This window comes from Cataglyphis hispanica, chromosome 10 (assembly GCF_021464435.1).
Source record: "Cataglyphis hispanica isolate Lineage 1 chromosome 10, ULB_Chis1_1.0, whole genome shotgun sequence".
NCBI classification, from domain to species: Eukaryota; Metazoa; Arthropoda; class Insecta; order Hymenoptera; family Formicidae; genus Cataglyphis; species Cataglyphis hispanica.
Genome location: NC_065963.1, coordinates 5636362 through 5651349, shown reverse-complemented (window position 1 = coordinate 5651349; position 14988 = coordinate 5636362). Strand labels below are relative to the sequence as shown.

General features: G+C 44.4%; 1 protein-coding gene across 6 annotated transcripts in view; it reads right to left on the bottom strand.

Moving 5' to 3' along the window:
• LOC126852423 (pseudouridylate synthase RPUSD2-like) overlaps positions 1–14988 on the bottom strand; it is a 113280-nt gene that overhangs the window by 31153 nt on the left and 67139 nt on the right. For all 6 annotated transcript variants that reach the window (XM_050597230.1, XM_050597228.1, XM_050597229.1 and 3 more), the window contains 2 exons: positions 7136–7240; positions 859–946 (listed from right to left, as the gene is read on the bottom strand). In XM_050597230.1, coding sequence (XP_050453187.1) covers positions 859–946; positions 7136–7240 — 193 coding nt within the window. The remainder of the gene's footprint in view (positions 1–858; positions 947–7135; positions 7241–14988) is intronic.

Genomic DNA, 14988 nt, shown 5'->3' with positions numbered 1-14988 from the left:
TGTCGTTCGATTTAAATTTGAGATTTATAGCTGACAAAACTTTCTATTTTCTTTGCGAGTATTCAAAAAATCGAACAAATCATAAAAGTTCAAGATATTATTTTAAAAGTATATTATATTTTAAAAAATATTTCGACACACATTGCGTTATTATTATTTTAAGAATTAATCAGAAATTTAGTTAGAAATTTGTCGATCAAATAAAAATTTTAAATTTCGAAGTGTTCGTTGTATTACGAAAACGGTCGCTATTTAGTTTATCTAAAATGCTTCAAAATTCAAAAATAATGGAAAAATTGGAAATCGATGATATAACCACGGAAGGAAATATACGTTGGGGCCTCGTAAAATCTGTTGCATCGCAGTTTTCGCTCCATTCCGTCCTCATTTTACGGATTCGATTTTCCCACTCGTCCCCGTTTCCGATGATCATCGACGAGGATCGAGTGAGAAAGTCGACGGATTATCGCAGCCAGTTGCGTGTTTATCTTGAGGATTAGCCGCGATTATTTGAGCTCGCGGTTGACGGACTCGCGCGCCTGAGTGTAGAGCCAACACTGTTGTAGAAAATTAATCCGGATCCTATTTAAGGGATTCCCACACCGCGCATATTTTTTGCCATCGAAAGAGCTATCACGTCTATCAAATTATCGTTGATTCGCTTTCGAAAAGCGGCGGGCCAAAGCAAATTTGACGTGCGCGAATAATTCCGCGTCGCAATCTCTCGACCGGAATGCGAGATGAAAATCACGGAGCGACGCATTAATCCGCGGTATTAAAGGCAACCTTGGGAGGGGGGAGGGGGGAGGGTCGTGAGAGGACTAAATTCAAAAACGTCTAATACAAAAAAATACTGACCGTGCTCCACATAATAACTGGTCTCGTTGTACCGCTCGTCCGTGAATCCCGGCCTCTTCGCTTTCAGCGCTTTCGTTTCCAATTTCGCCTGGAACAAAGAACGTAGTAGAGATAAGTGACCAGCCTGAAATAGGGGGTCACGGTTACACGCCAACTCCGCAATGTCCGGTATATATGGAATAACCGCGCTCTCACTCTTCTATACACGAGACGCACAAAAAACGGTATAAAACAATAGAATTTTACGAGACAATAGAGAGCGACCGCGACGCTTTAAAAGATAGCGAAAAGTAATGGAAAACGAACAAATATTATTTCGTTTTCAAGTACGTATATAACGTTGCGAATGATAACGGCGCGAAAGTAAAGTACCCTGGTACTTATCGAATATCCTTAACTGGATGATGGAAATTTTATTTTGTTTCGAAGCGACCGCGCCACAGTTTTTACCTGCTCCACGCGCCGGATTATCCTCGCCGGCAAAAATTGTGGTTACATCAAATTTATGGCGGGCCCTCAATTAAAAACGAAGATATACACAGAGGCCCGTGTTATTTGTCACTTTACGACTGAAATAAAGGGCGCAGTAGATAAGTGGACGAGCTCTGGTCTTTGCGCGAGAGTCCGCGTGAGGTGACGTATGGCGACGATAAATTTATCGTGCAAAAAAATGCGGCACACATTCCCGGGGACAATAAGGGAAGGGAAGAGAGGGAAGGGGAGGGGGGGGGGGCGTGGAATCGTGCGCAGAAAGTGAAAACTCACGGCGCAGTTTTGCGACGCAGTTCTTGTTGTCGCCGATCCCGCTTATTGAATTGCCACGCGGACCGCGTATATTTATGATGACGCGGGAGGAAATTTCGCGGGAATTGTGCCCATCGAAACGCAGATTAATCACGCGGGATGAAAGGATGCGATGTACGACGACGTATCCTCATAATGCGTAAAAATTCAAAAATTCGGGGAGGGAGAAATGCACCGTGCATGGAATCTCGCGATACCGGTGTGATAAATCTCTTTCCGTCTGCCAAAAGTTTCGTCCGCGACATTTGTCCCGCGAAATCGCGCAAAATTTTCTCCGAAAATCCGACGTGTCACACTACTCGCTACTGAAATTTACGACAATCGACGAAAGATCGTATGCGAGCGCCGTAAAATCAAGTGGCCACTATTACGAAACATGACATCACATCGCTGCTAAGCGCGAGATAAGTAGAAATCTTACAGAAACAATTAAAACGAGGCGAGAATACGGGGGTAATCGCGCAGCGCGTGACGTCTAATTAAAAAGTAAAACTTTGCTACAAACTTCGTACAACGTGCACACTCTCTTTGCATTTTCATCCTCGGCTCGTGTTAGGTCTGAAATCCAGCGAACCATGACATCCCACGATAAAGGATACGCGCGAATTAGCAAAGATTCCCTTATTCAAATGATTCTCCGTGCGCATTTGGACGCCATTGACTATCGCTGCAAGAATTAAAATTCAAGAATATCAAAACATATAACACACGCTCGCAAACAAAAAGTCAAAGTGGTAGCATGCTCGCAAATAATTTCCTATTCGAGTGACCGTCAGATATTCCGCGTAAATAAAACAGCGGAGACCCAAGAGAGTTATAGCGTTCGCTTCCCAAGGAGAGGCCTTAATCTCACACAAAGTAATCATTTTAATTTCAGATCGTTAATTAAAATTAATAAACGAGAGGCATCCGGCGCGTCACGCCGGACGGGACGGCCGCGCCTTTCGTACGAAATAACCGGCGCATTACGTTAATGGATCCTAATATTCGCGACACGTTTTAATTAACGCGCGGGCATAATTAGTCGAAATCGCGGGTGCATCGAACCGAAGTAAATCGGATTACACGGGACGTTGCACGTTGAATTTTCGATCGCGCGCGGTTGATACCGCCCGCGATACCGCCAGCGGTATCGATAGATGTCGATGGGAAAAGACTTCCCTTCGCGCTTACGTGTTCATCAATGATTATCGGCCAGCGCGGACACTGTGGACTGGCAGAAATGTAATTAAGCTGCCGCAGAGTCGCGAGCGATGGAAAATCTCTCGGTGGAGCGAGATGCTCGCGTCCATGCCAAGCGATAATATCCGATCGTAAATCGAATTACGTTTGTACTGCATCGAATGCAATATTATTACAGAGAGAGATTATTACACGCGATAGATATAATTTTAAGATATATTTCGTAGTTTAAAGATGAAGAAAAATGTCAAGCATGCATCTTCTCAATTTTACCCGCCGAATTTTACCCGAAATAATAATTTCTCAGCGGAACATTAATAATGCCTCATAATGCATAGATCGCACACTCGCGTTTTTGCATCAATGCAACGTCGTGCGTATTATTAATTAATTGTAATTTACAATAACGACCGGCTATTTTAACCTTGCGAGAAAGCGAGACAACAGATATTAAACATTTGTGAAAATTAATATGTATATTTATGCGTCGGTTCATATACATATGTTGGTATTTAGAGAGAGAGAGAGAGAGAGAGCGACAAACAGCTTGTTTCAAGAGTGCTAATTGCAACGTTTAATTGAAAACGTATTTCATAATAAACCATAACTCGAAATAATCAATTACCGTGTAATTGATTACTATTACGTGAGAAATATTCGCAAGTAATCAAGGATCCATGTGATCCGTGCAATAAAAAGCAGACAACACGTGGTAAAAATCAAAACTCGATAGAAGGATAGAATAATGGTTTCTAAAGGAAAATATTCCCGATCGCGTCTAACAATCAATCATTCGCGATATCAAATCGCGAAGAAATCCTATATATTTATAACCGAAATCATGCGTTACAGATTAAATTTCCATTGCAACAATAGGTGATAAATTCACTCTCGACGCGGCATTTCATTAATATTGGCAGTCAGCTGCTTTTAATCCGACGACAATCGCGTATTCATTCGGCTTGTGTGCTTTGAAAAAAAAAAAAAGACAAAATAATCAAACCATCCAACTTCGATTTGGTCGAGTATCTCGTTAACCGTAACGAGGCTGCTCGAAATTTTTGCTTTAATAATTAACGTTTCCGTTACATATTGTTTGTGACCGCGGGTGAAAACGTTAGTCATCGTCGCAACTGTGAGAGCGAACGAGACCGATGACAAGAACGATAACGACGACGATGACAACGACGAGAACGACGACGATGAGGAAACACGAGATTCTACAGAGAGCACAGTGTTACAAGGAGGACGCAGGAGGGGTTGCGCGAGAAGCAAAGTGGTAAAGAACGGGGGGAGATAGACGAGGAAAGGGGGATAAAAACCATCCCTCGGTTTCTCCGTTTAAGTCCCTCGCGCGAACGATATATCCTCATCCTCACGAATTTTCGCGCCGCTTGGCTCGCTCTCTGGACTTTCGGCTGTATCGACCGGCCCTAAAACATCCCTCCCTTTCACTCTCCCAGCCTCAAACGATTCCCTCGCTCTCTCGCCCTGCCATCCCCGAGTTTGAATCCACCTCCGTCCGCGAGTTAACGACGGTCTCTCTTGCTCCTGGGAAAACGATCGACCGCGTTGCTTTCATCGTCTGAAGGTTTCCTCGAAGTCCTGAAGTCCCTCTCTCTCTCTCTCTCTCTCTCTCTCTCTTTCTCTCGGTCTTCCCCGGCGATGTGCCATTTAAAGCTCACGCTTCGTCGACTCTCCGGCCTGCATTTGTGGCCTTTGATAGGAATCCTCATCGAAGTAGCCGTGAAAGGTATATATATTAGCGGAATTTATGCAGGAAAGAGAGAGAGAGAGAGAGAGAGAGAGAGAAAGTGTGAGTGTGTGCATGTATGTTCAGAAACGTAGACGGAACGTGCGCTGTAATATCAAATGTGCAAACGCGCTTAGGATGGAATGTACACGACGTAGGAAGACAAAGAGAGACATGCCAGAGGCGATTCGCGTGCGCGTGCACTCCGATTTCGGACACGGCGAAATCTAGGTCCGAGCGAGTTATAATGCAACGTAACGCATTACAACGTACCGTCCGTAAAGAAGGTGCAACACATCCAAAGTCTATTTCTATACGACCCCGCGATAAAAGATTAACGGCCATCGTAAAATAAAACGAACGGCTTAATCATCCCTTTATACTATGAGACGACGTTATCTCGAATGCTCTATCGTCGAGTGACTCGCGCCGCGACCTGTCATCGTGTGCGTCGCGCGTATATCCTCCCGCGTATCTAATTTACGACGCACGCTGCGATGGAGAAAAGCCCTCGCGAGCTCGGCGAGATAAATTACTTTCGCGCGGCCCCCCCTCCCCGGTGTAACGTATCATCTTTCATCGGAGAACGCGGGAATGTTTCCTTCGAGCTGCGACGCGCGAGAAATCTCGCGGGCGAGCAAAAGGCACGGGGTGCATCCGAGCGAGAAGGAATAAATCCGCGACGTCGGATAGCGGGGGTGGATACGACGACATCGAGCGTAATGTACTTTCTCGGGTCACGCCGTTGCCGGGTGAAAAAAAAAAAGGAAGAGTAACGAGATGGGAGAATGTTTGCCCCCCTCCGCCCATCCTCCGTCATCCTTTCGGGTGCATACACACGTACATCGAATCTCTGGCACTGGCTTGACACACCGCCTGTTGCTGCCGTGCTTCCACTTAAAGCGACGATTGTTTCAATCGGAATCGGAATAGCTTCATTAAATTTGATTGAAAAAAAAAAGAAAAGAAAAGAGGCGCGCATGCATTTCTTATAAAATTCTCGTCTTCTTGTATCACATACTCGTCGATTTTATTTCTCCGCGATCATAAATTTATTTCCAGCAAAATGATGATAAATTTATTTCCAGTAAAATAATTGCCACGGGGACATATATATATTTTTAAAATGAAGGGGAAAAAAATGCCCCGAATGCGAACTTAAACGCGCGCGCGTAGCAGCTTCGGATTTACTTAGATCAATGGTGGATTAACGGAGCCATTGCTCGACCAGAGTAGTTGCTCGAGGTTCTCAAGCGCCTTGGGCAATTAATTTCCTGGCTATCTTAGCTTAACTCGTAGCGAACTGTAAACTACTGTGCTCTCAAGAACGAGAGGATAAGAGGAAGACAAAAAAAAAAAAAATATAAACAACGTACAACTGACGATAATCGTGGATTATCGCGGGGAAATTATTGTAGAAGGATCGCGGAGTAAATGCGCATCTCTTCTGCAAGATCCGCGTCGCGAATAAATTAATTTCAATTTTATTTTTATCCGTGACGTTTCTCATTATACAGCCAGTCGAAGAAATATCTGCTCGATCGCTTCAGCGAATACCCGCATCAACGAACGAAAACAAATGAAGTAATCGGCGCATTCTACGAAGTAATCCATCAAAAAAAGAAAGAGGAAAAAACAAGAAACAGAAAGAGATTGCATAACGCCTCTCGGCAAAAAAAAAAAAAAAAATTATACAAATAATATACGAGCTGAAGATGATTCCGACGAGAGATACCGAGGTAAAAACAATCTTTTTTATACCAAGGACGGGTTAACTCCGTCACGGCGACTATCGGCGCAACATCGTTAACTCTCGTAACCCACGCGAAAGCTAAACGTCAAAGGCCGACGGCGACTTGTCAGCAACAGTGATGCCGACAACTCGGGTTTCTCAAAGCGCGACGATCCCGGTACTCGCCGCCTCTCGGCAACGTTTATTTCGTTAATGAGCGGGCGCTTCCGCGCGCGCCGAGCAGATTAATGAAGCCGTGCCTCGCGGCTGACGCCACGGCGCGTCGAATATCGACGAGGAGAGGACGACGAGGAGCAGACGGTGGTGGATGGTAGATGGTAGGCGAATACAGCACACATGCACGGTAATCTGTTCCTAACTCCCCCGCGCCGCCGACCCTCCACATGAGTTACGAGGGCACGAAAATGGACGCCGAATCGAAGTAGATAGGCAGATATCGGTTCTATCCGATATAAGCGCGTTAATTGCGTTAATAATCCTAGATAACGCGGAATACACACGCGCATCAATAATAGGAGTATCGAATGCTTGCGATCGAAATTCGCTGAAAAAATCGATTACGTAGACGAGAGGAAGAGATAATCAATCTTCTCTTCTTCGAATTAATTCAAGTTCCCAGAGGAGGAGACTTGAAAGCGCCGAATAACTTGTAACTCAATATTGTCCTCGAAGCGCGAGAAGAGTTTCTCGTCTCCTAATTTCAACGCAACCGCCTCTAGTACTCGGCTGCACTGTAATCTATTAAATGGCTCGTCAAACACGAGCGCAAACAAGGCTACGCTTACCTTCTTCAGATCCTTGCTAGCGTCGGCGTCTTCGGCTTTTCGCTTCTCGGTGATCTTTGGCGCGGGTACCGCGACCGTTGCCTCCCGTAACGGCTTCAGATCGACCTGTAAGAACAAACACCTCGTTTATTATTCCGTACATCTTCCATTCATGATATGGGATTAACAATAAGATGACGCGCGGCCCTCTGACGCGGCCTTAATTTTCTACACATCGTCCGAGTCCACGTAAGATGGATCGCGATGGATCCAACGGCTCTGCACGCGGGATGCCCGTCGAACACAATGGACACGAACAAAGCATCATCGGCCATTGTGCATCCGAATGTTGCCGCAAATGCGAGCGGGCAAACGCGCCAAAAGCTTCGGATGCATCGATTTATGGTAATCAATCCGGTTAACTCGTCTCTATTTTACGGACGCGTTTACGTTCTACATACTAATCCGGCGTTAATGGGACGAGTAAATACAGAGAGCGGTCCACCAGAGAGAGTCCAGAGAGAGAGCTTGATTTGGCGCACTTGATAATTCGCGCACTCCTAACGCACTCCCTCTCTGTCTCCCTCCTCTCGTTCCGTAATTACTCGATTCGCGAAAGTACAGGCGGGACAAACGGAAGGATAATCAATCGACCAATCGGGGATTTACAAATCTTAATCGAGTATTACACGAACACTAACGCAAACGTACGCCCGTAACTCTTGAGACTTCGCGCACGCCAAAGAGAGTGCGAAAGAGAGAGAGAGAGAGAGAGAGAGAGAGAGAGAGAGAGAGAGTCAGATGATGCCTAATTAAGTAGCTGTTTTGTGTTCACCTTGCTTACGTTAGAAACGTATATATAATTTAGTCCCGGTAATTAAATTAAACGACGAACGTGAGGTGCGCTCCGCTTTCAGCGCTCCACTTTCCTACGCTTTCTGCATTCAAAACGAAACAAGGCTAATACTCTGGGCTCGTAAAGAAAGAAATGGAGAAGCAAAAAGATTGTACGTAGGTAATTGCAGAAAGTGCAGTTAAAACGAAGAGACTTATGGAGTACGTGAAAGAATTCTACAATCCGCGAAACCCGAGTGTATCTCCGGCCCCCTCCCCCCAATTTTCCCCCTCCTCCTCCTCCTCCTCTCAAGTGTAGATGCAGTTCAACTGGGGGTTAATACAATTACGCAATCGCATGTCTCGCCATTTACATAATGAGAAATTAACGGGATTACGTCGCACGTCCAATTAGCAATCCGTAATGCCGTCACCGAGATTACGAGTTTTCAAATAGGAAAAATAACGCGAGAGATTTCATGGAAGAAACAGCAGAACACAATAGCAAAAATTCCATAAATCCGCGCGTATTATTAAAACGCGACTCAAACATTTCTCTCTCGTCACGATATCACTGATTCACCGCATCTATCAATCGGATCCCCTCTGAAATTTATCGTGATCGGTACGGCCGAGAAACGACGCTGGGATACGACGTTCACACACGCTGATGAAAGTCGAGTTATGTCGGCGTGGCCGGCAAATGGAATCGAGGATCGAAAGACCGATCGGACGCACGGGTATCGTTGCGCAAACGGATCGCCGCAAATTCAGTGCGAATGAGGCCTTTAGGGTCGCTAGGGTCGTCCCTGACAACGCCCTTGCCTGCATTGCGGCTCTTTCTCTCCCCCCTGGCGATATCCTTCCACCATAACCATCGCCGGCCGGAAATGTCTCGAGAAAAGGTCCGAGCAAATTTATATGCGATAAGAGACTTATATGTGATCTTGCGAGTCGCAAAGCGATCCCGAGCAATCGCGATATCGCGAAATGTATTCCAACACGTGAGAGAATAAAAAAAACGGACGACGCCTCGAAAGACGGAAGTAATTTATGTTCATCTAAGATGCTCTTTCGCGTCACGCTCTTTGCCCGCGGAATTGGTTTAGTATCCTCGCCGCGATTCATCTCCCTCAAAATAGCTGGAAAACGCGGCAAACAAGACCCAAGAGATCCAGTTTCCACGGCACGTGACTGCGCCGCTTCTCATTTGTGTATGCGCATGTGTGTGTATGTGTGTGTGTGTGTGTGTGTGTGTGTGTGTGTGTGTGCGTGTACAACTACATGGTTGGCAGGTTGAACACTTCTTTTCTCCATGTGAGAGATGGAAAGGATGACGAATAACTGCTTAACATCGCGCTACCAAGTTTCTCCCCTCCGTTAGATTCTGCAAAACCGCCATTATTACGTCACATTTTAGCTGATAAATCTCTTCTCGGCGAATCCGACTTTCGTTCGACGGAAATTCCAGACAGACGCCCGTTTAAAATTCACGCTAAGATATTCATCGCGAAGAATTGATTTCTGCGAAATCAAGTTTCGCGGGAAAAAAAAACTCGACGGTGGTGTAATAACGATGTAACAAGAAGTCAACTGTATCACGCGGTCGCTATATTTATCGACTCGTCTCGAAGAGGAGACGATTTCCGGGATAAAGCGACCGTCATTCCTCGCAAACGTTCCGTCGCGATACGTATTTATGAATAAAGCCCGGGCCCGAGGCGGCGACAAAAGGCAGGGACGAAAGCGTCGCTTTCCGTTCTTCCGAAGAAAACGGGACACCCGTTGCGGGATTCATCCATCACCGACGATATAATTGAGAAAGCCTCCATTCTAGGATTTACATTTGAGCCGCGGCCGGGACTCAATCTAGGCGTTTGTACACGCGTCCCGCGAACGGGAGACAGGCGGAGGTAATACACTTCCGAGTCATTAACGGGAGTCCCCCGGCTTTTGTGTCCTCGCCGCGACGCCACGAATTTTTCATTAATTTCCGCAGCCGCCATTTCTACGCGTTCAACCAAATTGCTACGCTTATCGGCTATACGGCTTATATCCCGAGCGATTCGTCAAAAAAAAATGAAAAAGCGGCCATATTTTCGACATTGAGTTCGACTCTATTGACGACACTGCTGTATTATATTAAACATAAATATGTTTTCTCGTAAGAGATATCATATCTATATATTCGACTTTTGAAAGATCGTAAAGTCTGATTCCGATCTGATTCGAGGCGTCATTCGCTTAGAGTTAAACGAAGAAAAAAAAAACGACTGAGTTCTTGGACTTATTAATACTACGCTAATTAATAAAAATAACGATTGTTTTTAGCAAAATGACCGCGTGCTACTTTGATCACCCTTGAATGAAGCCGTCACCCAGAAACTTCTTTCAACGCCGCGCCGCCTTGACCGAGTGCGACTTTGACTCGTGCGATGTAATTCTATTGGATTCAATTAATACCAGATGCGAATGCGCGTTGCATTACGATCGACCTTTTATTGACAACTATATGGAGTTAGCGTTTAGTACCGGTTCGTTAGTGTTTATGTGTTATTATCGCATCTCGATATATAATGTAATTTCCAGATTGACATTTCCCGCATTCAATGCCAAAGATCGTGCGGAATTGGGGAAACGAGGTTTGACTTTGGAATTATTGAACGACGTTATTATCAAGTCGATTATCACGGCAATGGATCATATTGTTAACCACGTGAATGCGTCCTCCGTTAATATCTATATGCATATTTCAAGGTACTCATGCATAACGAGTAACGGGCTTAATTAATGATTCGTGACGCTGTAGCCGTTGATTGATTCAACGCTTAGCGTCCATGTATAAACAAATTCCACGTCATATGCGTAAATATATAAGGCGATATTAATTTTTACACCATTGTAAAACATTGTAACCGTGAAACTTCACGCGAAAGGAATTTGCGGGTTCAATTTTTCAGCGGCGCGAAAAAAAAAGAGATATTTGTGTCGGGTATCATCGAGCCGCGTTAATTAATAGTCGCTCCGGGTAAAACGACTGTTCCATCGACAACAGTAGCACAATAATTGCCATTGGCCTGACAAAGATTTATCATTTACCGCTGCGTCGGACTATAACCGAGCAATCGTTAATCTTTATCACAAAGAAGCTCGACACCGCGATAGCTATATACACATATAACCCAATAATATTAAAAGGATATAAATATTAATGTCGAGGCATATCGATGCGTAAAAGCACTGACGTTTAGAAGTGTATCGCGCGAGAAAGAAATATGTGCCGCAATCGTGCTAAAAGCCAGGCAATTTTTACTTTAAAGAATCGTAACGAATGTCGGGCGCATATTTATGATGAAGACACACTGCGAAATATATAGAAGCGGGAAGAGCGGTAAAGGGGGCATTTCGGAGAGAAGAGAATTTATCCAGACGCGAGTAATTCGCGGAGAAGCAATTATCCTCGTGTCCTGCGCGGCGACATTAGATTAAACGCGAGACGGCGTGACGAGAAAAGGCGCGGGCGGTGCGCGTAACGCGGTTGTCTTTGCATCCCCCTTTTATTCTCCAAATCCGGGAGAGTAATTCGAGGCAAAGCGAGCGTGGGAACGAGCGGGTGTGGAAGCATTATAGTCGCGACTTCGTTAAGCTCGGGATGCCTCATTTTCTAATGGACGCTTTTCCCTCTCTCTCTTCCTCTTCTCCGCGTTGTTTTCCTCGTCCCTCTCTCTCTCTCTCTCTCTCTCTCTTCCCATCTTTCTCTATCCAATAGTAAATACCGCGAACGTGTTAAAGCATTACTCCCGATGGGCGCATTCCGCGATTACACCGAAATTTTTCACGGCCATTACATTCACCAGGTGTTATCTACGTTTCATCCGTAGACTCTTTGATCAATTTGGAGTCCGTTACGCCAGAATGGAAAAATGAATTTGAACGAAAGAGCCAATAATCTTCGCAAACATCTTATACTTTATTCGATTTTCATTGATCGAGGAATTCCGAATTGATCGCAGACCTCGTGGATCAATTTGTAGTTGTACTCGCTACAAAAGCAATTATACAAAGCGGCAATAAAAGTTGTAATTTCATTTAAAGTACCTTGTACATTTCATAAGATATTTTTATTTCTAAGAAATATAATATGGTAATAAATTATCCCGAGTGTGCGTTATATTCCCTCGAAAACTCCCTCTCTGTAACTAAAACAAACTACAATTTGTCTAGTGGCACGCGATCATTTACCGTCGCCATTTACGGTTCATCGAATTGTCGTCGCGGTAATTATAATCTAAGTTTAGTTGTTAGATTGCTCGCTTTGATTATCCCCATAATTTATCGCGAAAATTACGGCCTGAAATATTAATGCACGTACGAGAGAAGATTAGGCGCTTCGCGGAGGCCCGTTGTCCTTTTGCATATACCGGATTTTGATCATCACCGTAATATTTTGCCGCGCAAAACGTCTTTGTTCTTATGAGCAAAATTTACGCTCCGACGTCCGGCAAAGTAAAAGAGTCTTTCGTCGCAAGGTATATAAATTAACATCTCCCTCGTCTAGGAAATAATTCAAAGTAAAATTTCATAAAATACAGCGTACCAAGTAAAAGACACTATCATCTTCGCGTAATAATATCCTACGCTTCAAAGTATTCAACAAATATGTTCGACGATCGTTAATTTTTAAAGCATCGCCCCGAGATATTCTCCGCGACTGCACCAAAAGAATTGATGATTCGCAAAATAACGAGTGACAAAACATAACGTCGCGCTGTAAAATATGCGAATACTTTTTATTCGCTCCACGGTATACATAAGTCTCTCTCTTCTGGACAGTTTGACCTTTCGCGAGTCGCCATGCCGGGTATAAAACTGAAACTGTTTTATCAATACGAGCACAACGTCGAGAGAAGAGAGAGAGAGAGAGAGAGAGAGAGAGAGAGAGAAAAAAATCACCACTGTCGTGTCGCGTCCTTCCATTGTACATGCCGACGTGACGCAATCTGCAAGTCAGCGCTAATTTATTCTCATCCTGACTTCCGACGGGATGTCGCCGACGAAAACTGAAACTCGACATCCCGTGATGTGACTCCTCCGTCAAATGCGCGCACAGAATTTCAGCGCGCATCTAGTTTGCGGAGAGAAACGTGGCCTCTCTCTCTCTCTCTCTCTCTCTCTGTCTCCCCCTTTCACTCTCTCTCGAAGTGACAAACTAAATTCCGCAAAGCGATATAATCACCGCGCTTTACGATTCGAGATGTACCCTGCATTCGCAAATTCGAATCGAGTCGACGTGTACGCTAAATGCGCACACAAGACGAGTGAAACTTTCCTAACACGATCAATAAGTTAAATTGCGATTGGTCATGGAAGCAGATTGCGAACGAACAGGTATATCCTGGTCTCTGGGATTTGTTCAGCTATATATATATATATATATATATGTAAGATTTAAAAGTTTCACGTTAATACACGTGTTGACAAATATGATTTATAATCATTGATTTGTAAAGAAAACCGCTTTTTCGCAAGTCTAAATATTTCGCATTGTAAACGTTTGCCGGTTCTTAAGCCATCTCTCGCACAGGCTCATAAAATATGCAAAAACAAAATGTTGGTAGTATAATACCCGGCTGCCATAAATATTTCGCAAACGGCCGAAGGATCCCTCTCTTCGAGTGGCTTTAGAGAATCGCCCACATGTATAAAGTACGTTCGATATAGACAGAGTCGCGTTGCATCAGGCCGGAAGATACAAAGATGATATATCTTCACGTCTGGTGCAGGTTAACTTATTCAACCGTTCGCTGCCTGCTGCAATATATTTCGCGAAGTTTCTCTCGCTAAGAGAATTTTTCAATTTTACATTTCGCGCCAAAATAATTGCATGTACATGAAATTCTAATCTTCGAAATTTTACATCTAAAACTATTTTTCCAACGCGTTTTCTTACGGAAGAATCCGCTATCGTATTGTCTGCGCATCGTTTAAACGTCTCTATCGATTCCCCTTCATAACGGAAGAACACATGTCGGCGCTCGTACGCGTTCCGTGGATCGAACAAGATGTTAAACTTCGCGTGTCTTCGCGCAATCAGACATTTCCACTTCAATGCGAGTCGACGATACGTGAGAAAGTTTGTTGTAACTGCGCGAGCCATTACGGCAAAAATCATTTGTTCTTCCGAGAGATTGACGATAAGGCGGAAACCTTTTTGCTCGAGTAACGCACGATGTGCGGTAAATCGTGCGTAATAGGATCGGGATGAATTCCGAGAGGAGAGCACGCCTGAATATAAAAGAAAGAAAAAAAAAAAAAAATTATAAGTGAGTACTCGCGGCTTTAATTAAATTATACTGGGATTAAAAAAAAGAGTGATGTGACACGCGTGGCGTAATGAACGCCCGACACGCAACACCCTGATCAACAGCGAGCAACCCTTCTTGGAAATATAACATATATTAACCTTTAACGCACGGAACATGTAAGGGAAAAGAAGCATTAAATTTTTCCATCGTCAAAATTTGCCGAAAAAAAAAAGATGTCAAAATGGCAGGTCCCACCCAACGTGAACGAAATGTGGACAATGCGACAAGTATGTAAACATCGGACGCGATGACACATGTGACAAAAAAAAGCGATAGAAGAACAACAAGGTTAATTGAAATGCGAATAACGAGAAAAAAAAAGTGGCACGAATGGGGAGAGAACGGAACGATCGGGCGACACGCGATGTCCTTTTGATCGGTCTCTGCACTCTCCTTTCGCGCACCCCTCTATCTCCCTCGCGAGAAAGTCGAGGAGAGGAAGGGAAGGGATAGAGCAAAGAAGGGTTGGATTGCGTGCCAATATCCCGTATATTCCGCGGCATATACGATTCGTACAACTGTTCTGGACACACACCCAACGGCGTATCTAGAAGCTAGGATTAAAGTGAAAGCAGTGCCGTAGAAAATATTAATTGCCTCTTCTCGTACCTTAGTACAGTAATCTCGAGACGCGCAATCCACCAGTGCGATTGATTGTCCTTAATTTCTCCATTC